The sequence below is a fragment of the Polyodon spathula genome, chromosome 7, assembly GCF_017654505.1.
Source record: "Polyodon spathula isolate WHYD16114869_AA chromosome 7, ASM1765450v1, whole genome shotgun sequence".
Lineage (NCBI taxonomy): Eukaryota > Metazoa > Chordata > Actinopteri > Acipenseriformes > Polyodontidae > Polyodon > Polyodon spathula.
The window spans coordinates 4,250,446-4,277,579 of record NC_054540.1 but is presented as its reverse complement, the minus strand read 5'-3'; the positions used below and the strand labels follow the sequence as shown (position 1 = coordinate 4,277,579).

The 27,134-nt window shown below is 40.4% G+C and overlaps 1 protein-coding gene across 2 annotated transcripts in view; it reads left to right on the top strand.

Annotated features, from left to right (window-relative positions):
* LOC121318027 (receptor-type tyrosine-protein phosphatase R-like) overlaps positions 1-27,134 on the top strand; it is a 51,742-nt gene that overhangs the window by 13,424 nt on the left and 11,184 nt on the right. Inside the window, exons 3-7 of one of the 2 annotated variants that reach the window (XM_041254227.1) lie at positions 6,396-6,509; positions 7,200-7,355; positions 11,296-11,406; positions 13,492-13,754; positions 26,039-26,225. In XM_041254227.1, coding sequence (XP_041110161.1) covers positions 6,396-6,509; positions 7,200-7,355; positions 11,296-11,406; positions 13,492-13,754; positions 26,039-26,225 — 831 coding nt within the window. Of the gene's footprint in view, positions 1-6,395; positions 6,510-7,199; positions 7,356-11,035; positions 11,171-11,295; positions 11,407-13,491; positions 13,755-26,038; positions 26,226-27,134 lie in introns of those variants that run through there. The other variant, XM_041254228.1, reaches the window with a different exon arrangement.

The following is a 27,134-nucleotide window of genomic DNA, read 5'->3' as shown; positions in this document are numbered from 1 at the left end:
CTGGACGCTAACCATATGGTTCAAAGACGAATGACTTACCATTCAACTAAACAGCAAGCTCTGCAGTCCAGAGGAGAGCACATGTCTTATGCTGCTGTCAAACTCATCAGCCGCTAGGAGGAGATTCATTACAAACTGATGAGGCTGCTTTTAGGTTCTGATAAGTCTCAATCTGAACAGGTATGAAGTTTGAAAATAGAACTACCAACAAAAAAAAAAAAAAAAAGTACAACAAATGCTATCAGACTGAAGAACACTTCACTTTTGTTTTCCTCCAATTGTATTCTATACAAGGGTGGGTTTTAATATTGAAAAATAGCACTGTGATATTAAAATTGCTGAACAATACAGCAAGAAACTGTTAAAATATCCAACACCTAAAGTCAAATATTAAACACTCCATTGGAATGGCTTACAATTCATCAAGAAACCTTTTCTTTCTTTCTTTTACATCATTTCAGAAATTAAGGACATATACCTAAATATATCTAACAGCAGGGTTGCAACATGTATAATAAGTATTAACCCCACTAAATCAATTACTGCTGTTGCAGCCAACTATCACATTGTGCTGAACATAACGTATGTATTTATTTGCTCATTTATTGTCTTCAAATTACAGGTTTTAAAATGTTATTAATTAAACTTGCACTAATTACTGCTCCTGTTATCACACCTAGACTAAAACCTGAAGTGAGGTTACATTAACCTGCCAACAAACATTCCACACAGCTGTGCGTTTCCATGTACTGTACAAAGGAATGCTGAGTCTTTGAGTATGAACTATTTTCCAATCCTAAGGGGCAGAGCCAGTGCCCGATCTGTTTGTTTACAGCTAGGTGGTGTTACAGTGATGGACGTCCATGGCTTAACACCCCCCCTCCTCCCCCATTCATAATTGCTTTCATAGAGCATGCTCTTTGGTGTTTTGCTGTTCCTTTTTGCCCAGGGAGAGTAATTGATCTAAATCAGATTCCCTTTAATGTTAACATCACCAGCAGCAGAGTAACAGCCACATTGTGATTCAATTAGGTTGAATTTCTTCTCTTAAAAGGCTCTTAAAAGCAAATTGAGGCAGAGCGATTTTTGTCAGTGGTTGAGCATTAATCAGAAGGGGGGCGTGCATCAGTACAGTGAAAAAAGGAAGTGCATTTAATTACAGCCCCGGATTTATTTGAAGGACTTGGTCTCAAAGACAACACATGCTGTGGAATTGAGCTGTATCTGTACAGTGTCCACCCAGGGAGGGCTCAATTGAGACCAGCACATGCCTTTCACTTGTGATCTAAGTTGGATGTGAATCGAAACCTCTAGAGGTAAAATGTTCCACCTTGTCTTCTCTCCTTCAATCGTGATGGAGCCTGAGGGGGTCAAAGGAAACCATTTTCTAAATGCAACACTGCACTCTGAATGAATTCGCCTCCACATGGAAGTCTGTGTACTCTTCAACCTGGCAGCAGGACTCTAGCCTGTTGCTGTTGCAAGCAGAAATGTTAGATACTGTGGAATCTTTCACGTGAACTTCCCCCATTTCTAGATCAAATAATCATTTACAATCACATGGGTTTGAAAACATCTCACTACATATAGGTGGTGCACCATTAATCTGTCTTACTTATGTATTTCTTCCCTGCACCAAGGGAAGAGTGTTGCAGGAGGACAGGTTAATGGGTACACTCTGGTGTACCAGCTGTACTTATGGAGAAGACATGCTTGAGTCCTGGACTGAGCCACAGAGATGCCTCAGGCTCCTTTGTGACGACTGAAACAGACAATGTACAGTACACAGTGGTTTAAACAAGAAGAAGATACATAGTTAATTACCTGGGATATTTCACACCCACACCAATGTTCTATTTAAATACTATTAAACCCAATGTGTGCTAATACTTTTGGAAGAATTCACAGGATATGGCTAAAGATGTTTTGGTAAAAGCCAAAATTAGAGTGTATGAGACAACTGTCGTTCCGGTACTATTATATACATCAGAGTGCTGGAGCATGAGGAAATCTGATGAGCAGAAAATATTCTGTGGAAATAAGCTGGCTTGGAGGAATGCTAGGTGTCTCTAGAATGAAAAGAACAAGATCATTAGCAAGCAGCTGAAACAGGAAACAACTCTGCTGCAGAAAATTCCAGAAAGATGATTGCAATTGTTTGGTAATGTATCAAGAATGGACACTGATAGAGGACCCCTCGTGGCAACGCACACAGAGGGACATGGACTGAAGCCTCGGGAACGAGGAGGATTCGCTGGATAGATACCATCAAGAACGACCTGCAGTGGGAAGAATAGAAGCTGCTTGACAGGGAAAGCAATGGAGAGGCTTCATTGAGCCCCATCGTCGCTGCTGAACTGAAGGTCTGGAGTCTATGAAGAGAAACCCAGAGTGGACAACGCTTGTGTAATGTGGTCTAGCTGCTTGGCAGATTAGTTATGTGGCCAATTAGGTCTGTTGGAGGTATTTTTAGCATGCATTTTGAAAATCAGATCACATATTGATTAATCTTGTGCAAAGAGAGAAAGATTCATAGAGCGGTCTTGCACATTAGTTTGTATCTGCTGAAAAGAGATAGATGAAGTTGCACGCACGAGCTCATTTGGTACACCCTACATCCTTTGGAAACCCAGCAGGTAAAAGTTGCTAGGCAGGGGGCATATCCCTGATCAGATTTGCTTTCGTAACCTCCCTCCCTCCCCATGCTCTCTCACACCATCAGACTTTCTGCCCTTATGGAACAAACATATTTTTTATATATGGTAGAAAAGTATCAGCCTTATACTTTTCATATATAGAAATTGGCCCCTTTTTATATATTTAAAATATATGGGATACATTTAAAATATATTTTAGTCTGTAATCCATATATTTATTTTATATGGATTACAGACTAATGGTGCACCATATATTTTCAACATATAAAATAAATATATGGATTACTGACTAAAATATATTTTAAATATATTCCTTATGTTTTTTTTTCATAAGGGTGGAGTGTGTACTTACTACCATGGAAATTCATCACTGTCAGTTTGTGAGGATACAGGCCTCCCAATGTACATTTTGTTTTACAGAAGGGCAGCAGCAGATGGTGTGGGGGTGGGCATTCATTGCCCTTGTACTCAAACATGATTGACATTTGTATTCTTTTCTGACAGCGTTGTGTGGGAGCTCAAAACTAGATACTGCATACCACACTGAAAATGTCTGCAAATATCAGGAACAGAACAGAATGAAGCTTTTCAGTGCAGCTCTGTATATGGCACGAAGCTTTAGTCCTATGTGTTAAGCCCTGGTGCAGCGGTGGGTTGGTCAGGTCAGAGAGTTGCTCAAGCAGGTCTTCATTGCAGCCCATTATGCAGTTCCTTCTTAAATCTTTTTTAAAAGCGAATGTGTTTTTTTCAGAATGGGTCATATTATATAAGTTGTGTTTTTTTTTTTCGGAAGGGAGAAACGCACTCAATAAAGTTACCAGAAATAAACAACTCAACACATTTTCAATCACTTATTTTTTGTTTTACAGTTCAATCATCTTTTTCTTATGTTTGCATGAATTCTGAATGATTCTAATAGCTTTTCTTTCTTAATATATACTTTTTAAGAAACTAGTACCTCATGCTGAGACATCCTTTCCTCTCAATCTGCTTTCAATTAGCTGCTTGTAATTTGTTAATGGTATACAGTGTCTTTTTAAAAATGAGCTTGCTAATGGAATGACAAATACCTTGTCTTTGACAATCACTGTCGGTCCATGCTTTCATTCATTGCGGGAGCTGGACAGACCTGCCTCATTAACCCAGTTAAGAGCTGCCTGCTGCGTGCTGATTTATTGCCTCCTGATCACTTTGAGTCTGAGGGGAGGATGATTAGCACCTGGACTGGGGTCCATGCCCTGCAGTGTCTCAGAATGTCAATCCCTGTATGCCTCATGCAGGCCATTCCAGTGGGATAATTTCATATCACCATCCTTTAAAGGGATATGCTATCTTTTAGGTGGCAAATCCGCAACAAAAAAACCCCCACAAATTAGGCCACAAGATATATTCATTCTTTTTCATTTTCTTTGAGAATTTCAGGGTTCATTCTAGCCCCTTCCTTAAAATCCTAAACGGGTCTGCCTTGTGTTTTGTTTGCATCTTTTTAAAACAGTGCTTGCTTTTCCTAGGCCTACTCCATACAGTAGATTAGTCTGCACTTGAAACGCTTCCTTATTCGAGGTGCATCGACTGTAGTATGTTCATGAGGTTTTGTCATGGACTCTGCAATCACTAGCATGCCTTCCTACTTTACTGAATGTTATTTTCTCTCTGCTTGTTATTCCCCATGCAATGTGCTTGCTTTCTCTCCCATCTGAGGGGAAGGCGCAGGTACTGAGTGTGTCTCCCAGAGGAGTCTCTCACAGAATACAGGGACCAGCTCTATTTAAAACAAGCAGGCTCTTTCCAGAAAAGCAACTTACTAGACCTTTCTAGCATTATGAAAGCAGACCTGGGAGCTGTGAGGCTGGAATGGGTTGCTTGTAGAGGTCTAGTTTTAAAGCACAGGCCTTGGAGTGGCATGTGGGGAAGGGACGGGGTTCAGCGAATGGTTCGGGGTGCGGCTGGCTTCTGTATCGCATGGCAGGTGTATCAGGTGAGTACTGGGAATGCCTGTGAAGAACATCTGTGTGTGGGGGGGTTGATGGCCCTGTCATGCTTTTTCATATACTGTAATAGTCTCATTAAATTAAAGCACTGAACTGACAACACCGACTGGTAACCAAAGAGCCAATACCGGCACATAGAATGTTAAAGACAAGAATGTTTTGTTGAAATTATTGTTTTACAGAAACACACACTCAGATAACATAATACAGCCACCAAAGGCTATTATTATTAACCCTACTACCACTACTACTATCCCTATTATTACAGGGTTGATTGCACAACCAAGTCACTTTATTACCACCTACTGGGCACAAGCCTTGTCCTGGCATTAACTGTTGTTAAATCTGGAATACATTCATGCTTCCTTGGAGTTGAAATGTCTGCAAATATTTCTTATTACTGCCCCAGAACTAACAGGTAGAAACTAGTGGCTTGTGTCATCCAGTTAATCTGTGACACACTCACTGTTCAGACCTTTTGATTTAGGTTATGCTTTTATCCTAGGAAAGGTTGCATTGCAGAACAAAAAAGCCTACTACTTTTCAATATTACCAGGGATCGATTTCACCTTACTTTTCAAAACATTTCATAATTTATCAATCTGAGCTAACAATGTTTATCCTAGATGCTTTACCTTAAATCTGTTCTATTTTGGACTATTTCATATTTTTTTAACAGACATGTATAACATTATGGTAACACTTTGCACAGTGTGTCTCTAATAGCTGTGTGTTTACATAGTAGTTACTTAGTAAATGCATGTGTACTTACACATAATTACAATGTGCATAGTTACAATTTACTTAATGTGTAAATCTTTTTGCACGATATATGTTAGTGCATGATTATATCAGGAAAGAGTTTGGGATAGGGTTAGGGATAGGGTTAGGGCTCTATCATGCAGCAAACTGTACACATTAAGTACATGGTAACTATATTGTAATTATGTATAAGTACACATGTAACTACTATGTAAATGCACAGGAATTAGAGACACTTACTTTAGTTGTACACCCTTTGACAGTTTTGTGGTAATGAAGTAATTTTTTCCGCATCCAGGACTGTCCTAAAGGGTATAACACTAGGGAGGAACCCTCTCCCCTGTGAAAGTATTGAACCATTCTTTTGAGTGATCAGGACGTGTCCCTGCTCTTAAACATTTACTTGCTATATATTGCAGTTATCTTATTCATGAAATTCACTGTGATCTCTTTCCATTAGCACATCCTTTATAAAGCACCACTGTGACCTCAATGTATTTTCATTGAACCTGTCTCCCTACAACACTCATTAAATACCATTTCTTACATCCACTGGGGGAAGAGTGTTGCAGTGGGACCGGTGTACCTGTTGTTAGAATGGACCTAATGACACTGTCATTATAAACTGAACTGTCTATTGTGTGTGTGTGTGTGTGTCATTGTAGGATAGCAGTTATATATGATGTATGTGCATATTAGGAGATATACTGTAATATAGTAAGTATAGTAAAGTAATGAGCTGAAGTGATTTATGAGGACACTGCATTGGTATAGCTCTTAGCTAATAAGATCAATTTCCGTGAAGTCACTGCCTCTGCACAGAGGAATTGGTTTAATAAATAAAATAAAAGAGATCATTAATAATTCAGAAGCCTTTGTTTTGAAGGTCATGAATCATGGAAGTAAGATCCCTTCTGAGACTTTGATTAATGGGTTTAGTTTACAGTAGCTAAAACTCCTTTTTTTTTCTTTCCTCTTGTTGTAGACGCTGCAAACGGACATACGCAAACTGAACAATACTCTGCTGCAGACTTTCCGGAGAGGGGTGGCTGCAGCCTTGGACATCTCTCCTCAGCAAGTGCATATCAACCGTCTTAACGTAAGATCCTGCAGTCTTCACAAACCTAGATGGGTTTACTGTTCTGCACCTGGAAATTGAAGGTGTACAAAGTTTAGGATTAGTTTGGAAAAGTTGCCCCTTCTCAGTGGTAACCTCATACTCTGTGATGCTTACTGCTATTGCATAACAAAATTGCGCCATTGCAGATGTTTATGTGGCAAAAAAAAAATCTTTGGGAACCTTTCTGATTACATTTGGGTATAGTCTGCTACATTTTGTTTTTAATTTGTTTTTTATTTACCTCTAGATTAATGAACTCTGCGGTGATAAGGAGGGTGTGCACTGGTTTTAGATAAAGTGTGTGTGTGTGTGTGTGTGTGTGTGTGTGTGTGTGTGTGTGTGTGTGTGTGTGTGTGTGTGTGTGTGTGTGTGTGCGTGTGTGTTTTAAAGGATATTCATATAGTTTTTAATATGAGTTTGTAGTAACAACTTCTGCAGAAAAGCATATTGAAATCCTGGGACACCTTCCTCAAAACCGGGGTGATCCAGGGAAAACAGGGTCAGGTGGCAACCTCTGCTGTATATATTCTGATCCCTATCAATAGCATAAGTAGTATGGTCAAGTCTCCTGTGGTAGTGCTGCCTTTGGCCTTCCCTGTAGAACCATGTAGGTGAACCAATGACTGTGAATACGATGCGCCTAGGTAACATCTGTGTTCTTTCTCACAGGAAAAGAAGAACTGTATAGAGCTGACGGTGTCTCCTCCGCCTGACAAACTGGGCACCATGGAGAGACTGTCCTCTGAGGAAGTGGTACGTTCTCTCAACGTGAACATCCTCCACAAGAGCCTGTCTCAGTTTGGCATTACGGAGATCACCCCAGAGGTACGTCCCCATGAACTGAGATTAGGAGACAAGCTACAGAAAAAAAGTGTTTGACTCAGGAAGGGGAGGAGTCTCCAGACTAGCAGCTTTTGAAAGTCACTAGTGGGGATACAGGGCCAGGGGAATTAAATCCGACCAGGAATAGTCTATTAAACAGTTATTCAACCTGCAGTCCGGATATACAAGACCCATTAGCAATGTCGAAATTAAAGACTGGTCAGAACAATCTGAAGATGGAATTTAATGCCATGGTCGGCTTAGTGAATTGATCTGTTTCTCTGTGACTGCTGTACTTGGACTCTATCTGTCTGCGTTGCATCTTTGTGAATCAAAGCCACTATGTTCCCCTTTAAGGTGTTATTGATTACCATTTGTTTCGAATGGAATTATGACCTGGGCTGTATTTTTATTTATTTATTTATTTTTTTAATGTCACATCACAATTTTGACATAATATTTATTAAACCAGAAAAAATGTCACATTTAAAATGTATTATTTCTTTTTTATACCTATTATACAACAAATTTCACAGAAATTCTGAAATCTGTGATAACCATGAAAAACAATACAGCTTTAATTATGGCTTGCTGCTTGGTGAATACAATAAAAAGGAATATCAGCGTCTCTCAACGTTCTGCACACACCTGCATGTGTTGCAACCTTATATAACCAGCATAATATATCAGCACCCCAGAGAGACTGCTTAGGTAATGAATTTATCCGGGAGCTGGCAATCTTTTTGTTTTGATCATAAGTCTTAGATATGTTGCAGTTTTCTACTCTGATGCACTATCATCATCAACAATTCACTCAAAGCCTCCTCTAGTGTTTTTTTACTATTATAACAACCTTGACTTGCATAAAGAAGGAAAAACATTGAGTGCAATAGCTTAACGCAGGACTGGAAGACCCAAAAAGCTGTCTAACAAGGATGAGCAATACTTGAAGATAATATCCTTAAGGAATAGAAAGAAGACAAGTGTTGAATTGACAACAGAACTGGCAGAAGGCACAGGTGGTGTTGTCCATCAGATCAACAGAATGAAGGTCTCGCTTGAAATCTGGACTTAAAGGATCTTTTGCAGTAAGAATACCTCTATTAAGAAAGACTAAAAGGCTCCAATGTGCACAAGAACACAGAAATTGGACTATGGAACAATGGTCAAAGGTGCTTTGGACTGTTGATGGATGTTCTTTATACAAGTCAAAGTTGTTATAATAGTAGTAAACACTAGTGGAAACTTTGAGTAAATTGTTCATACTCACAATGCATCAGAGTCTGAAAATGCAACATGTGTAAGATTTTTGCACAGCAGTCTATATGTGTGTGTGTGTGTGTGTGTGTGTGTGTGTGTGTGTGTGTGTGTGTGTGTGTGTGTGTGTGTGTGTGTGTGTGTGTGTGTGTGTGTGTTATGTTGTTCAGTGAGTCACCCAGTGCAGAAGAAAACGATATTCAGAGTTGCCTCTGGCCTATTTGCGGGTCACCTGAATTGAAAAGCTAAAGGAAGTGCAGGCAGCTGAACTAAAGTGCTTCTATTTGTTTTGACTGAGTGCACAGTTTAAATGGATCTTCTTGCGGATGCTGTGCTGTGGGTTTTAAGTGAAGCAGGTGTGCTGTCCGCAGGGCATTTCTTTGGTGGAGAGGGTTTGTTTGTGTTATAAAAGTATAGCAAGTATTGCTTCTGTCAACTGGGATTTCCAAGCTGGGAGTATTGTTGTAGTGGTATTAAATGCTGGCTATGCATCTTATTACTCATTTATAGAAGAGGGGATGCGAAAGCAGTGCTTGTCTGATAAATGAATCAGCACAACAGAGTGTATTAACTGTAATGCAGCACGACACTGGCATTTCGCAGTTTTTAATAAGAACCCTTGTAAAGGGAGCGTGTATGTTTTTGTAAATATGCTGACGACGCTAATTCAGTTACTCAAATCTCTCAAACTCTTTGAGATGCTGGCTTCATATTTTAAATATTCTAGAAACCGCTCATGCAAAATGTACCATAATAGCATATTTGGCACCTGATACCTAATATGGCTGCCATACCAAGGTCATGTGCCACTTTCGGATTCTGTTAGAGAGACGGCACACTTTGACATATTGTCTTCACATACAGCACACTGCTGCACTCTTGGATTTCTCTCTATGTTTTTTAATAACTGTTGTTTTAACGTGGCCACATCAGCGGTACGTACTGTATGTTTTGAGACAGGGTCTTGGTACACAAAGCATTTGAGCTTGCAGGAAAGACAATGTAAAAGCTGGGGGTAGCTGCTATAGAAGGACTTTCTACTTTCATCTAGTGAATGGATAATGCGCAGCACAAGTATAGTCTCAATTACAAGCTCCAGTGAAAACTTCCAAAGTTCAATAGGGAGCCATGCTCTCGAGATCACAAACAGGCATCTTTTTTATTTAGTAATAAAGTCAAACTATACAGCATTTGCTGTTGCTATGTCAATATAGACCTTATCGGAAAGCAAATGTTTCAAGTACATGATTCGGTACGTCTGGTAATTGGACTAGAAGTTATCACTGCACGCGATCAGTATACGGGTATATTCCTTAAAATGAATAAACATTGAGCAGAAAGGCAAACAGTAATGACTCATTACCAGCAGAGAGTGGAACTGTCATCTCCCTTATTCCAGTATCAGGCTAGGGCAGTCTCCACCTGCCCAGTGTACTAAATGCCACTGATACTGTTTGACTGAACAGCAGCAATATTGTAGATTGTGTAGAATCCACTTGTGATAACTTGTGTGATGCAAGTGGCCTCGGTCAGTATTTTTGACATTTACCTTGGTCTGCACATTTGTACTAGAAGTTGCAAAACATTTAGACCAAAACTATAAATGTGAGGTGATGGGTGAAAAACGGTGGTTTGATGTAAGGTAGTGCAGGATTTAGAAAACTGCATCTCATATTTCCTTAAGTTTATTGCCATTTTTTACTCGACATTTGTCGTTAGACAGCGATGCAACTGTGTTTGAAAAAGCAGACCCAACTTAACCTGCTTGAGCTACATTACATTTCTGTTTGCAAGTCAAAACTAATGTCTGATTTAATAAGTGAGATTGCAAACCTTTTACCAGAGTATTAAAAGAATCTGCTAATAGGTTTGCAGCTGAGCTTTTAACCATTTTCCTACCTCAAATTTTGTGCCTCAAAAATATCTTGTATGGTTTTTAGAGTATACTTTAACTCAGTTCTTTGAAACTAACCAGGTTGGGGTGCGCTCTTGAGCTGTAATGATATGATATGAAATGAACTGACCACTGTAGATGGAGGGGGTGTGCAAAGACAGTCAACAGGGAATCCCCTGTTCTGAGTAACTTTCCTAAGCAGATCAAACCAGCACTGCGGGCTGCTGTGCTATATATGGCGACAGCTAAATAACAAGTGATTGCTGTCTTTGTGCGTAGATGAGGGCTCTATTCCTGGGCGGAAATGAAAAAGCTTTCTCAAGTGAGAGGCACCTGCTCTTCACATGGATTGCCTTCACCTTTTGTGACACCCAGTGCTGCAGGGAGGGGGAGAGAGTGGAGAGAGCGGCGTGTGTCTGTGTGGGAGGGCACAGGAACAGCTAGAGCACAGGCACTCTTGGAGAGGTGTATCCTTCCTTGGCACATGCAGTGCACAGAGCCTCCCCACGCTACCTAACATGCTCTATTTACACAGCTCCAGGCTAGGCCATTAAGAATATTGTTTTTTAAAAAGCAAATGTAATTGCCAGTTGCCTGAAAATAGGGAGTGCACGGCAGCGGCCGGACTCGTTTGCTTGGTTTGGGATTAGCAGTTACAGATGGGTTGGTAGGTAGGCAGGAATGAATCGGTCACAATGTGTGCTTGTTTTCTGCACTTTTTTTTTTGTTAAGATTACTGTTGTTTACCAATGTGTCATTCTCTCTTCTTGTTGTTTTCTTTCTTCCTTTTAGAAAAATGTGCTGCAAGGACAACATGACAGAGATAAAGTGTGGACCAAAGAGGGATTTTATGCTGTGGCTATTTTTCTCACTATCTTTGTAATTATTATCACATGTTTAATGGTAAGTTTGTATTTATTTATTCGTGGATGGATTTTTTGTATTGCTTCGCTTGTCTCCAAGGCTTTTACTCTGTTTCCGTTACCTCAGGTGCCTCATTGGCACTTAATTGAGAATTGTAATCTTAGATTAAGAGCCTGTACTGCAGGCAGGGAATGTCACTTAAGGATACAAGGTACATGTTCTGATTGAACTTTTTCATTCATATAAAACACCATTCTGTTTCCTGTGTGGTTTTAATTTGTAATTTAAAAAAAAAAAGAAAAAGTATTTTGCAAGTTTTCATTGAGGCACTGCTATTCTTTTGATAACAGCAATAAAATATACAGTATAGAAATAAAATATACAGTATAGAAATAAAATATACAGTATAGAAATAAAATAAAGTACAAATTAATACAATTGATGCCCTTGCCATTTTTAAAAGTTCTAACAGTTCTTTTTTTTTAAAATTGTGATTGAAATGATCTTTATTCAAAGTGTGTTTTGCACTCTGTATTAGGTGTTGTTTTCCTGTTGTTTTGGGGAGAGCTGCTCAGTGGAGATTGGTAACTCTTCCCTGTGGTTTGGAATTGATTCTCATGAGCAGTGTGCTTGCACAGGCACTTCTCATATATATATTTAAATATATATATTTAACAGTGTGCCAAAATATTTACTATGTTGTCGACTTTCACCCTGTGTGGAGTTTTGTCTGATTGGAGTTAGAAATAGTAAGTAAAAAATGTAGTGAGAGTTAATGAGAAGTCCCCATAAATATGAATGCTGGTGTTTATCACACTCGTTGGGAGGAGTTGTGGAGTGGAGCAGGAGGTGGAGTGCTGCTGGTATTTATCACACTCATTGGGAGGAGGAGGTGGAGTGGAGGAGGAGGTGGAGTGCTGCTGGTGTTTATCACACTCATTAGGAGTCAGTGGAGTGGAGGAGGAGGTGGAGTGCTGCTGGTGTTTATCACACTCATTGGGACTCAGTGGATGGAGGAGGAGGTGGAGTGCTGCTGGTGTTTATCACACTCATTGGGAGGAGGTGGAGTGCTGCTGGTGTTTATCACACTCATTGGGAGGAGTTGTGGAGTGGAGGAGGAGGTGGAGTGCTGCTGGTGTTTATCACACTCATTGGGAGGAGGAGGTGGAGTGGAGGAGGAGGTGGAGTGCTGCTGGTGTTTATCACACTCATTGGTGGTGGAGGAGGAGGTGGAGTGCTGCTGGTGTTTATCACACTCATTGGTGTTTATCACACTCATTGGGACTCAGTTGTGGAGTGGAGGAGGAGGTGGGAGTTGTGGAGTGGAGGGTGGAGGAGTGGAGGAGGAGGTGGTGGAGTGCTGCTGGTGTTTATCACACTCATTGGAGGAGGAGGTGGAGTGCTGCTGGTGTTTATCACACTCATTGGGAGGAGGAGGTGGAGTGGAGGAGGAGGTGGAGTGCTGCTGGTGTTTATCACACTCATTGGGAGGAGGAGGTGGAGTGGAGGAGGAGGTGGAGTGCTGCTGGTGTTTATCACACTCATTGGGACTCAGTGGAGTGGAGGAGGAGGTGGAGTGCTGCTGGTGTTTATCACACTCATTGGTGTTTATCACACTCAGGACTGAGGTGGAGTGGAGGAGGAGATGGAGTGCTGCTGGTGTTTATCACACTCATTGGGACTCAGTGGAGTGGAGGAGGAGGTGGAGTGCTGCTGGTGTTTATCACACTCATTGCTCTCTGGGGCTCCGGTGCCTAATTTACATCTTGCTGAAGGTTAATGAAAGACTTTGAAGTGCGGATGGACTGGCCCACCTGCATACCTGTGTGCTTATTTGTAGAGGTCAGAAGTTGAGCAGGGCTAGTAGTTTGGACTAAACCAGTAGCTGTTCCTATAAAGTTGAAAATCCTCTCCGGTCACACTGTTCTGGACAATACAGCTTCACTGCCTGCATTCCGTCTTTAGGTTATTGTCAGTATTGATTTGCACCTTTTCATATGTCGCTATTGTCACCTTCTTGAAGCCTCTCTCTCTCTCTCTCTCTCTCTCTCTCTCTCTCTCTCTCTCTCTCTCTCTCTCTCTCTCTCTCTCTCTCTCTCTCTCTCTCTCTCTCTCTCCATGTAGGTCCTGTACCGGCTGAAGGAGAAAACTGAGTTCCCTGATCAGCGGTACAAGGAGCAGAGCCGGGAGATCCACCTGGCCCCCATCCCCCTGCCCACGAAGAACCCCGAGGTGCAGATCTTCAACAGCATGGTGCAGCCCGAGACGGTGCCCAGATCTGAGAGCATCAGTGCCAACCCCCAGAGCCAGCCTGCACCCGAGATGAAACCCTGCCTGTCCTGCAGCCCCTCACCCTTCAGAATTAAATCTGCTGGTCTCCAGGAGAGGTAAGCGCAACCCATTAAACATGCTCTTTATGCAGCCAGGGAAGGAGGGACAATGGAAAGCATTTCTCAGGGTCTCCGAAAAAATGTCAACTGTGATGGGGCAAAACAAGCAACAAACAGCCCGGGAGATTAACAGCCTGGGAGATTTGGTTTAAAGACCCAGAAGGATGCCTGACGGTTTGTTTATTGTTTAAATCGTTACATTCAGCATTTTATTTTCCTGCTGCTCATATCATTATAGGCTGCTATCATTAAAAAGTGTGTTTAGAAAGTACAGACTTGTTAAGTTGTCTATCTAAGCGACAGAGCCTGTTGATGCAAGGGCCTTAATGAAAGTCAAGGTCATCTACCACACAGAAGAGCCTGCATCGAGAAGGCTATATCGCTATTAGAAAATGATTTATTTCTTTACTTTCCCATTAAAAAAAACTTTAAAAACCTATGTTTACTTTGAACTTGTGATATTTCACCAGGTAACATTCCGCTGAGGAATATAGTCCCTAACATAATTAGACTAGAAAAAAGACATACACGTAGGGAAAACATTATTATTATTAAAATTATTATTATTGCTAACATATTTATTTATTGGGGTCTTACTCTTTCTTAATATAATTTATCTGGACATGCACAGTTATTGAACAGTCTGTGCAGTATTGAGTCGGACTCGAAACTTGTTGGAGGCGGGGCGTCATTCAAGCACAGGGAGTGGACTGGCTGGAGTGGAAGGAACTGAAACACTGTTGGCAGTTTAACTGGTTGCTTTTGAGGGAGGGTGTTGCGATGACAGAAGTGTGGAGCAATCGTGTGTCCCCTGTTGATATGCCGTCCAGTAGCTGCGAATTGAGCCTTCATTACAGGTTCCTGTCACAGACATGATTTTGCTTGTCTCTAGACCAGCGTCAGAAAGTATGTTTAAATAGCTTTTTATGTTATCAGATTAGCTAAGGAAAAAAACAGTATGTAGGCCCAGATTGATTTAAAATTTAATTCACAAATAAGGGTCCTGAGTGACGTATCCAGTTAAAAAAAAAGGCGCTCCATGTGGAGTGCAGGATGTGCCCTATAGCCTGGGGATCGCAGGTTTGAGTCCAGCCTATGTCACAGCCGACCTTGACAGGGAGTTCCTAGGGGGTGGCGTACAATTGGCTGAGCACTGCCTGGGTAGGGAGGGCTTAGATCAGCAGGGGAATCCATGGCTCACCGCGCATCAGCGACCCCTGTGGCCTATAGGGGGCGTCTGTGGTTCTGCAGTGGAGCCACCAGATCTGTGTTGTCCTCTGGCACTATAGGTCTGGTGGCCTCGCTGTGGATGGACGCGTGGATGGACGCGTGCTCCAGCCTCCGTTCCCCGAGTCAGCGGGGGGGTTGTGAGCATTGAGTCGAAGATACAGATAATAATTGGGCCCAAAATTGGGGAGAAAACTGGGGTAAAAAAAAATTGGAGACGACTAAATTTTAAATAATTAATTAATTAATTAATTCGCAGTTAAGCACTTCAGCGTTCCAGCGGGCATCTATGCAAAATAGAAGCTCGCTAGATCTGGAAGCTGATTGGCTGTTCACACTCAATCGCATTCTAATTTTCTGTATTTTGTTCCTGCCTGTCTTTGAAACCAGTACAAATATAGAACATCTTCACTGTATCTACACTGTACCTCACTGTATCTACCATGTATCTACACTGTATCTACACTGTACCTCACTGTATCTACCCTGCATCTACACAATCTACTCTATAATACATTGTATCTACACTATCTACTCTGTATATACACTATATCTACAGTATACTACAGCTATACTTTCCTGAGGATAATATCTGGAGTGAATCACTGGGTACAGTACAGAGAATCGGCAGCCCCTTTCAAACTGCAGTTTTTACCCAACCTCTCAAAGGTAAACAGCTTGAGTAATAGACTTGTTATCTCTCTATACTGTGCATGTCTGTTAAACCTGCCAGGCATGAAGCTGTTTGCTTTGCTAGAGGGAAAGACTCTCCTAGGATCCTGTTGAGTTGTTTTGTAAAGAGCCATACAAGGAGCTCAAGTTGCTCCAGGGGATTGAAGGGTAAACTGTGAACTAGAATTGAAAAATGCAGCTATCCCGAGGTCAGGCCCCTGCTCTGAGAGCTGACAGACTCTAACAGACTCAAAGCAACAAACAGAAAGCTTGCACTACAGTGCTTCCAGGGTGTTCATCTTGCCTGATCATATTGCAGTGCTGTGGGGTTCTAATATTCTGTGAACAGTTTTACTGAATGTAGTCCTCAGAAGGGTTCAGTGGTTCAATAAACTGTTGGGCTACTTGTCAGTTCTATCCTTTTTATAAGTTCCAGTGTGAAAAGAATTGTGAAGCTGCCCTTCCCTGTGCCCCAGGAATCTTTATTATGTATTTATTTGACTTGCAATAGGAAATCTTATTGTTCTCAATCTTGTTTAGTCTAATTACTATAATATTGTACCTGTGTTGTAGGTTCAATAATGCACCCGACAAATCAGTTCTATAACACGTCAGACCATTCAACAAACAAGTAGCCTTGTTGACAGCCTTGTTGCTCAATACATGGATTCTCTAGGGAGAATCCCGACTGCAATTGAACTTCTAACAGACCAGGGTTACAGCGCCCCAACCCATCCTTATTAGCATACAGTACAAGCACTCTTATGGACATAAAGGGAGTGCACTGCCACCTGCTGTTTGCACAACACTCTGCACACTTTATTACAATATGGTTAGCTGGGCCAATCAATATTTCATCTGCAAAACAAAATTAGAAAAAAAACAAGATATTTTGGCCAATTGTTATACTGAACAGTGCTCAGTAAAGGGTTAATGTAATGTTCTTGCCCTGATGCCTTCAATTGGTTTCTGCTGTGCATCCACTCTAGCTGTTCCTATACAGTTTAGAAGAGCTTGGTCTGTGGTTTGAAACTGCTGTTCCTCTTAGGGTTGTATTGTTGTAATGTATTCCATCTGATGGAAGAGAAAGAAACAGTGACATCTAGAGGAGAGATGAAGCAGTTACATTTATTTAATTATTTATTTTATTAAAGAAATACTTATGATAGAATGAAACAAATTCCACTGAAATCCACCCTTTTTTAATTAAAATTCTCACAGTAGTTTTTGGAAGTGGTGGGAGTGTACAATATGTCTGTGCAAAATGAAATCTAAGACCTTGCAGACAGCTGCAGATAGTAGGTTTCTTCATATCATTTTGAGATTTCCTTTTGAGTCCTTTTTGATGATGGTGATATGAACGGATTACCCATTGTAAGTCCTGTTAATATTTACTTTTGTTCGAAAGTCAATACCTGCGTTTGCAAGACCACTGAAGTCAAACAGGGACGAGAGCAGCGACAGGTTCAGTATTTCCATTCAGAGGACATGTTTGCTGAATGGATGTAATGTTATATTTAACCCAGACTGAATGGCAACCAGACCCAGACACACATACCTTTACTGCTCGTCAGGTAACACTATAGCAGTTGTAGTTTGGCAGGTTTATTCCTCCTTCTGCCGCACTAGGTTTTCTACCAGCAACATAACCAGTATTTACAATAAGATGTACTCATTAGTTGTAATGTGTATTACTTTCCCTTTAAAACTTTACATATATATATATATATATATATATATATATATATATATATATATATATATATATATATATATATATATATATAGTAAGTATAGCAAAATCAAAGCAAGTATAGTTGATTGTCACAGACGATATCAAGGTACAGTTGGTTTGCAGTTTATATCAATGACTGTGTTTTTACTTATAATACTTCAAAACTAGAAAAATTTGCAAGCAAGAAATGTTTGCTAATTTCGCGTTTTTTAAAAATCCGCAAAATTAATGTGCTGTGAAATATATTATTCATACATGTGGCATACATTAAAAGAAAAAGAAGCACAAACATTCATTACCACAAAAATGTACCTTGAAGGCCATTAGCGAAATTAAGTTGCTGCAAAAATATCCTGTTTTCCAGTAAAGGAATGCGCATATCAATAGAACAGTTATCCAATGGGATCATTTTCTATTTCAGTTATCACCCCTGCTGTTTTTTTTAATATATAACAGGAATTTTAAACTCCCCTGTGACATCAATAGAGCTCTTAAAATCATGTCTGGCCACTAAGCATATCTGGTGCACCACAATGTAACCATAAACCTGTCCCCCTGCAACACTGCCTCTCGTAGAAATACATCAGTAAGAAATATTGCGTAGAACAAATTTCTTATGTCCACTAGGGGCAGAGTATTGCAGGGGGACAGGTTAATGGTTACACTAAGGTGTGCCTAATGTACTTGGAGGTCTATTGAAACCACATGGGTGCTTTAAACTTTTAGTTTTTATTTACATGGGTAGGATGACTTAAACAGAAAATAATACAAGGTGAATCTAAACAACTATAAGAATACATTAGTTAAGATAATATATTATATTAATATAAACATGGGCTGGATTTCCAGCCAGGCTTTCTGCTTCTCATCGGGGGTTGCTGTCCATATTACCCAGGTTGGACCAGATCCTCTCCAGTGACAAGTCAGGTTGTACCTCACAGAGGAACCTGATATTATTGTGTGGGAATGAAAAGCCTTGACAACATGGAAGACCAACTTAATGATGCTGTGTTGCTGTCATAAAAGCTGTGCTTGAATAGTGCATGACAGGGACGGAAATAAGATTCCCATTGCATAGCAGTTTGAGCCACATCTGAGCTTGTTACCTATACTTTGGGGCTAATCAAACTAATAGTAAAACCTGGAATGGGTTATTTCCATCCCTGCATGATGACATTCATTTCATTGGAGTTGAACCTCAAAGTTACAAACACATTGAGAATGGAGAGCCTTCATTGGACTGAGTTTCAATTCATGGATCAACTCTGAAATGAGCTACATGCTGTAACTGCATTCGAGTTTGTTGATTTGTCCTTTTAAAATATTTAGAAATAACTTCAATAAATGTTTCTCATACTGGTAAAGTAGCTCTGGTTTAACCACAATAGTACCAAGAGGCAACGGACTGTACCTTATAAAAGCTGCGCTGATAAGCATTGTGCTTCCTGAAGGCGTAAGTCAAGTGTCCGTCCTCTTTTTCCTTTAGGTTGATTTTGATGGATGTCAGAGCCTTCATTAAGGAGTCGTTGTCCTGTCACATTAAACAGCAGTGGTGAGAAGGCAGGAAAGGGATAGGTGAACTGCCTTTAAGAGGGTCCCTTCTGGAGCGCACGCCTGCTCTGCTGATTCGGGGCACCAAGGTCACTACTAGTTTTAGCTTCCCAGGAAATTGCAGTTGTCAATCAGGCTGGTTCCCATGGTGACCGGAAGCCCTGGTTGCTGGGCTGTTGATTGTGATTGTCTCCTCCGCCCCTACCCATCACACGCTCTTCCGTTTTGGCTGAACATGAAAAGAAGTGATTTGAGCACTCTTACGATGTCTCACCCCGTGTGTCATTGTGTAACCAGATAGGCTCTGGTCATTCTTTTTAGGCTGACCTATTTCTGTAACGTCAGACACCATATTCTGTTTTTTACCCCCTGGGGTTCAATGTTTTATGAGGTTTCCGAATTTAGAAAAGATGCCTATAGTATGTTGGTATTCAGTGTTTTGTGGTGGCGTCCTGTCCTAATGTTTTAATTGACACAGACATTACTTGTATAAACATACAAAAAAATGTCCTCTGCATCATTCCATTTTTATATGGGTTTTCACTGAATGGGTTTTTGAGATTCTCAAGATCTGACTGGGATCTATGGTAGAATTAAGGTTGGGTTCAGGGTGGGATAATGTATGTGTTTCACTTGATAGGAATGTAGTCCTTTCAGTCTACTGGCAGTAACTGCTTCACTACCTTGACTGAATCTGAGTCTCTAAACATTTATTCCAGTTCAACCCTGTTTGCTGTAAAGTGAAAACCTAGCTGGTAAAGCTCTTATAGGAACACACTTGGTTGTTTGTTGAAGGTTTTGTAACACAGGCGTTGTGTTTTTCCTTTTTTGTTTTTTCAGATTTTAACGTTACTCTGCAGCATATGAATTATCTCATTGTTTCCTGTTTCACTGCATGCAAAGTCGAAAGCCAGACCATACCAAATTTGGTGTTTTATCCTCCAAAAAAGAGGATGGAGCAAAAAAATGGTTTGCATGAATTATTAATTTATAGTTTTTGGAAATATGGGTGTGTTTTAGTAACACCCAAACTAAATGTTATGTTAACTGCTTTGCAAATGAATTGCAAATAGTATTTCTGTCTGCCTGTGTGCGTGTGTATGCTTGAATGTGCATTGTTTTTTAAATCTGAAATTTCAAGTCAAATAGTAATCTTTTGTTAGATTTGAGAGAAAAATCATTGTCTTGTTTACTCTGTACGTTCTAGGCATTGCTGACTATTGATTTAGAGGAGTTACGTGTTACCCAGAGTCTGCAAAAAACTTCTTGCGTGCAGAACGATGAGTGCACAAGAACTATCCCATTCTTGGACAGGAAAAGTGAGAAAGAAGTTTATTACGAATGTGCTGAAAACACGCGGGGACCCTGTTAAGGAAATCATAATTCACTGGACATGCCAAGATGAGGAAATAAACACATTGCTTCCATAAAAAAAAAATTATAATTTAATCACATCAGCTTTCATAGTATAGCTTGTCCCGAATTGCAGTTTCAGATCATTTGAATTTCCTTCATTACTTTATGGTGTTTGCAATCATTGTGAGTGGCTCTGGGTTTTATGTGTGTGTGTGTATAGAGAGATAGATAGATGGATAGATGGATGGATGGATGCAGGTATAGATATATGTATAGTAGTATGGGGGACAAAGTTAAAAGACACTTAGGACTCCCCAAACATAACCAAAGCCAGTTCAAAAGCACCCAGAATGTTGACAAAGTTCTATTTTGTTGCTGCAAAATATTCCTGTTGGCATATTTGCTCATAGCAACTCCAGTCATATCAGTACAGCCTTTTTCTTCCCTCATTGCCAGTTAAATACTGTGTTTGTGTTTGTATGTATGCTTCTGCTTCCGAGTCTGTTTAGCCAGTGCTGGCCTGCTGGCAGAGTCCCAGATACAGAGTAGAGTACCAGGGTCTTTGTTGTTGCTATGAACCCAATATCACCCAGAGCTCTTAGCGCCAGAGCTGTTTATTCTGTTTGTTTGTGACGGATGTTGTTATTAAGACCACGGCGTTGAGCAAACTCAGTTTAGCCAATGGCTAGTTTACATTGTTGACTGAGGAAGCCAATGCTGCATGCAGAACTCGATATCATAAACTGGTTGCTAACTTGTAAAACTTTGTTGATACTGGATTCAATGATGTGTCTATTACATTTTGTCTCCCATACATGTTTCCATTACCAGTAATACATTAAAAATAGGTGGTGGTTTCCCTGAATTCCTGCAACCTGACTTCTGTTTATCATTGGGAAGAGTATTTCTTTTTTTTTTTACCATATAGGGAAATTGTGCCGTATTCCCAGCTGGCTTGCTGGTGTGCAATCACAAGAAGTGAGCCACCTCAGTAGGGTGGGGCTGGAATGAGTTATATGGGACTTGAACTATTTAAAAAAAACAGCAGACTGCACAGTAGCTGCACTGTAAAAAATCATACCATATTTTTACGGTAAATTTACCTTAATGTTGACACATTTTTTTTCTTTTTTTTTTTTTTATATTGTAAAAGTTGTTCAATATTAGTGTAAAATACTTTTAAAAAATATGTGCCTTTGATAATATGCTGATGTAGAATTAATCTACAAATACAATGTTATGAAGTCAATATTAAGGTAAATGTATGTTAAGAATACAGTATTTATTGTAGTTCTCAAACATAAGAACATTGAACAAGAGAAGGCCTTTGATCCTGAAACGCGCTCCAGTCATTTCTTAAAGGATCCCCAGATTCAGCAGCAACAATGGCAGTCCGTTCCACACACTCACCGATATCTGTGTAAAAAAAGAATCTGCTTTTTATCTGGCCTAAGTCTTTCTCAACTCTACTTTCTAACCGTGTCCTTCAGTCTGTGGCCAAACCTGTTGGCTAGGTTTAACCTTTCTTTCTTCTCAGCTAAATAATGTAGATGATAATGTAAATAATAATGCAGGGACTGAAATTAAGTGCATTGTTCAATCATAATCTTTTTTTTTGTTTTTATAATTCGAAACATATCTTTAGCATAACCTGTGAATGCATTGTTAGCCACAACCATTAATCGTTTGTGTGTGTGTTTGTGTGTGTGTGTGTGTGTGTGTGTGTGTGTGTGTGTGTGTGTGTGTGTGTGTGTGTGTGTGTGTGTGTGTGTGTGTGTGTGTGTGTGTGTGTGTGTGTGTGTGTGTGTGTGTGTTGTGTGTGTGTGTGTGTGTGTGTGTGTGTGTGTGTGTGTGTGTGTGTGTGTGTGTGTGTGTGTGTGTGTTGTGTGTGTGTGTGTGTGTGTGTGTGTGTGTGTGTGTGTGTGTGTGTGTTTGTGTGTGTGTGTGTTTGTGTGTGTGTGTGTGTGTTCTTGTGTGTGTGTGTGTGTGTGTGTGTGTGTGTGTGTGTGTGTGTGTGTGTGTGTGTGTGTGTGTGTGTGTGTGTGTGTGTGTGTGTGTGTGTGTGTGTGTGTGTGTGTGTGTGTGTGTGTGTGTGTGTGTGTGTGTGTGTGTGTGTGTGTGTGTTCTTGTGTGTGTGTGTGTTCTTGTGTGTGTGTGTGTGTGTGTGTGTGTGTGTGTGTGTGTGTGTGTGTGTGTGTGTGTGTTGTGTGTGTGTGTGTGTGTGTGTGTGTGTGTGTGTGTGTGTGTGTGTGTGTGTGTGTGTGTTCTGTGTGTGTGTGTGTGCCGTTTTTTCATCCCAAACCACACCATGATGTGCTAAAAATAAGTTTCAGCAGGGGAGTAATCGACGGCTGGGTTTGTGCAGCCTAGCATGTGTGAGAAGTCCTTTCTCTCAGATGTACTGTACTGGCTTATCACGGGCACTGCAGAGCCATTGGCAGTACATTAGAAAGCGTGATTAAAAGGGAAAAGCTGAAATGACTCTTATGTCAGCTGGTTTCCTCCACAGGATACTGGGTGGTTCCTGTCCCCCCTAGATACTCATTGCTTAAAGGCTAGTCCAGAAGTGCTTGTCAAAGCGACTTCCTCAGGCCAGTCTGACCTGCTGAGGTTGGAATGCCTTTGTTATTCATATTGCCGCTTTTTATTACTATATCGTGTGCTGATTTTAACGAGATTTTAAAAGGTTTTAAGAGGTTTTTTAAAACAGTATGTTGTTGTGTCACACAGAGTTTAGGTTTGTTATCAGACAGCTCTGACGGTGTGATTTACTGTATGAAGGTGTTAGCAGTGTGTTTGACCTGAGTTTAACAGAGGAATTCATTTCGTACCTTAATTTTTATAGACATGGTACTGCTTGTTTGAGAAGCTCACAGAGTACTGTAATACAGCACAGTTTTTTAGAGAAAAGTATTTATTTTTGAAGTACTTAAAGTTGAAGTGATTTTTTTCTTTTTTGTAGTAGTTGTAGTAGTAGCAGTTTTTGTTTTTCCATTTTTAAATGATTAGTCTTCGAATTGAACAAACAGATTTAGGGTTAGGTAGTCTGGTACATAATTACCCACATTGCCCAGCACTATAAACATGCCCTTTATATTTAACATACTAATATTTTTTTTTTCTTTTTATAACAAAATAAACAATTTCAGGGATTATGTGGAGTGCGCGGTTATTTGTGTTTAACTTAGCCCTGCTTGGACTGGGCTTGGCTCGGCTCATTGTCCTTTGGCAATGGCAGAGTTGATTAGCTGTTTGTAGTGTGAATTTGATCTTGGAGATGAAACATGGCTCCCAAGCCCGCTGTCCCAGCCAGCACTGTTCTCTTCCAGTTAATGAATGTCTTCCTTCCACCTGCGAGGGTCGGTCAGAGCTTGCAGCTCTGCAGATAGCCCAGAGTAGCCTGAAGACCCAGGCTGGGGGAGCAGGGATGAAGTGCACAGAAGGAAACAACTCCCTCACCCGCACTGCCAAGGGGAAAGGGCAACGACTCTCCAGCTTTAGTGAAATCCCAGCCCATTAAATTAAAAAAGAAAGAGGATCAGGGATCTGGGCGTTCAGCTCTGAATAAACATTGGCGAGAGTATTTAAAGAACTGATTGCGATTTAAGTAAACAATTGGAAAATCTCTTGGTTTTTTTTCAGCACGGCGAGCCAAAGAGTAATTTTAGGACAAACACAGTCCTGGAAGGGAGCTAGCTAATGATTAATTGAACCATCGGGTCAGGTGGTGTCCTGTAATGAACAGGTGAAACTTCCTTTTGAAGGATGATAAACCTTATTCATTTACTTTTAATGTAGAGCCTGTCAATTTAACCCACCATATGACAACATTACAGAACATCAAACTGCGCTCCTCCATTGGCTTGGTACGTGGTGGTTCTTTGCCTCCAGTTAGCTAAGCCCAGAGTGTAGCTGTGATTTTAGTTCATTTTTGTTGCATATTCTGTTCAGGTTTTTCTTTGTAATTCATCAATGTTCCTGGGTTTTTAAATGTACTTACTTCAGGATATGTGGCCCTGCCCGGGTTTCTTGTTCCGTGAGCAGGCAGGCCACTCAACAGGGACATTCAAAAGCCTGGGCCTCTGCTTTCTAATGTCTTTGTTCAAACAGACCAAAAAAATCCCCACTGTACACAACAAAGATCCGCTCAGAACACACTGCAGGCTGTAAATGACTCTCTCTTCCATGTGTATGGACAAGTGCTCAGAACGCACTGCAGGCTGTAAACGACTCTCTGTTAGAATAATGAGTTTAATAGTATATTGAAGAGTCTGACTGCATTGTTGATGGAACCTGTCTTTTTTAGCACAGCAGGCAGAGAGCTGGTTTCTGAACCTGGAGACTGGTTATCCTCTGCCTCTACCATTTATAATGCGTAAAGGACATGGGTCTGCCTTCCAAGTAGTTCCTTATCCTTAAACACCCACCACAAATGGTATGGATAAAACCAGTAAAGGTATTACAAATGAGACTTCTTGATTTAAGATTTAACAAATAACTTGGTTATAAAAATAGGACACATTTTTGGTTGCAAGCCACTGTGCTGCTACTGTCTTTAAGGACAAGTACACTCACTGAATGAAGGTTGTGATGAAGCTGTATTGATGTCTCACACACTGAATGCAGGATGTGATGACGCTGTATTGATGTCTCACACATTGAATACAGGTTGTGATGAAGCTGTATCAGCCAGTCTCACACACTGAATGCAGGTTGTGACAAGGCTTTATTGACATCTCATACACTGAATGTAGGTTGTGATGAAGCTGTATCAGCCAGGAAGATACACAGAATCGATTGTCACCAATTACTGAGGGTATATCCACTTCATCAGACCTTGAATTAATCTGCAATCCTAATGGAGCAGGCATACAGATTACACTGCTTTCCGATACAGTTCACAGCTATAGATATGTCTCAAAACCATAGCACACACACAATCCTCAAAATCAATAACAACATTAAACTATAGGTTAAAGGGGAAATTAGCTGATAAGATGTGAATTTTGCCCACAACTGACAAAAATGAAATATATACTATGGAAGTTGTTTTACTGTGTCTACTGGCACATAATTATTTTTACCCCATTTTTATAGAATCCTATGTAAGTCTTGTTATGCAAATTTATTAATTTAAAGGGGATTTATCCTACTTTCCATAGGTTTTTTTAATGAGCACATTTTCACAAGTGTACCTACATAGGATTCCATGAACATGGGATAGATAAAAAAGTGACAATAGACAAGTAAATTACTGCAAACGCACCATTAAAGGTGAATCTACTTCCATAGTAAATATTTCATTTTTAGCTTTTAGTTAAAGGTCAATCAGCAGTTTATCAGATTGCACCCATAGGCAATGCTAAAAGGCTCCAGAAAAGCATTTACACATTCTTTCATGAACTGCTTTTTTTTTTAAAAGGGAAAAAATAAGGTTAATGTTAGAAAGTTAAAAACAGAATGTACTGAAAGCACTTAAAGGTGACTTGAAATATACAATTTGCTTATTTGGTTCTAGTTTTGTAAAATGAAAAATGAATTTTGTAAAATGAAAAAATAGGAGTAAATTAAAAACTGGCCTTTGAAAATGTTGCCCTAGGAGTCTGATAAAATTATGGAGAAAATTCAGGAGAGTTATATTAAAAATACTAAGCCTTGTTTACATCTCAGATATGGATTCTTGGATTGTGAGCAGCTGCTAATGAAAGGCGTGTGTGCTAACCGTTGTTGCTTCCTGCAGGCGGGGCTCCAATGTATCTCTCAGCTTGGATATGAGTGTCTTGGGCAGCGTGGACCCCTTCAGCGCCGCGCCTGCCCCCCGGGAGAGGGTTGCCATGGAGTACCTGCAGTCTGCACACCGGGCCCTGAGCAGACAGCAGCTCCGCGAGGCTACGCTCCACACCCAGCAGCTGCATGCAGAGTTCACGGTAATGCCCGTCACCCACTCACGTCATACATGGATATATATTTAGTGGTCTGCAGTTCTGATTGGAGATATCTTTCAACACAGTATTAAGGATCTGGAAAGAGCTGTGACTTCTGTGCTTTACAGCTTTGGCCAGCAGTTTTGCATCACCCTATAGAATTAATTAATTTTACTTCATGAAGTCGAATGAAACCTGCTGAATAATATTACATTGACATATTGAATTACATACCGCTTTGTGGTTTTCTGCATACTTGACAAAAAACTGTTTTCAGTAAAAATGTGACATTTTGAAATCTAACATGAAATACTGTACTACTTTTACGGCTTCCGGGCAGACAATATCATTTTATAATTTATTTGATTACATGATCTTAAATAAAAATCTAACTTATGTTCATACAGTTGCTTTCTTTATTTTTATTACTGGTATGTCTCAATCTAGGTGATGCAAAACTTTTGGCCATAGTCAGTCTCTCATCTTGAGAGCAGAGATATCTTTCCTAGACTGCAGCAGGGGGGTGCTTTCTCTGTCATATGGTTCTGAACCACACATGATCACATGTTCATGACAGTCAGACAAGTAAGTTGCCAGCTTTGGCGACGCCCTCCCTATACCCGCATGTTGTAATTCCTGGTGTCCTCTTCTTGTCCTGCCATGGATGCTTTTGCTGCAACAGCTTGCTGAACACCTTGTTTTTGGGTGTTTGAAAATGCAGTCCTTCCTTTCCCCCCAACAGATGGCACCCCTATGGACTACCATTGAATTCAATGTGGTGGTCTCTTTCATATCCTTGCCAAGATTCAGTGAAGTATTTATGCAGTATCATGCAGAGTCCTGATCATAGTAAGGCCATTGTGAATTAGTAATATAGTTCTACTGCAGTGCAATGAATGACTGCTGTTTTCC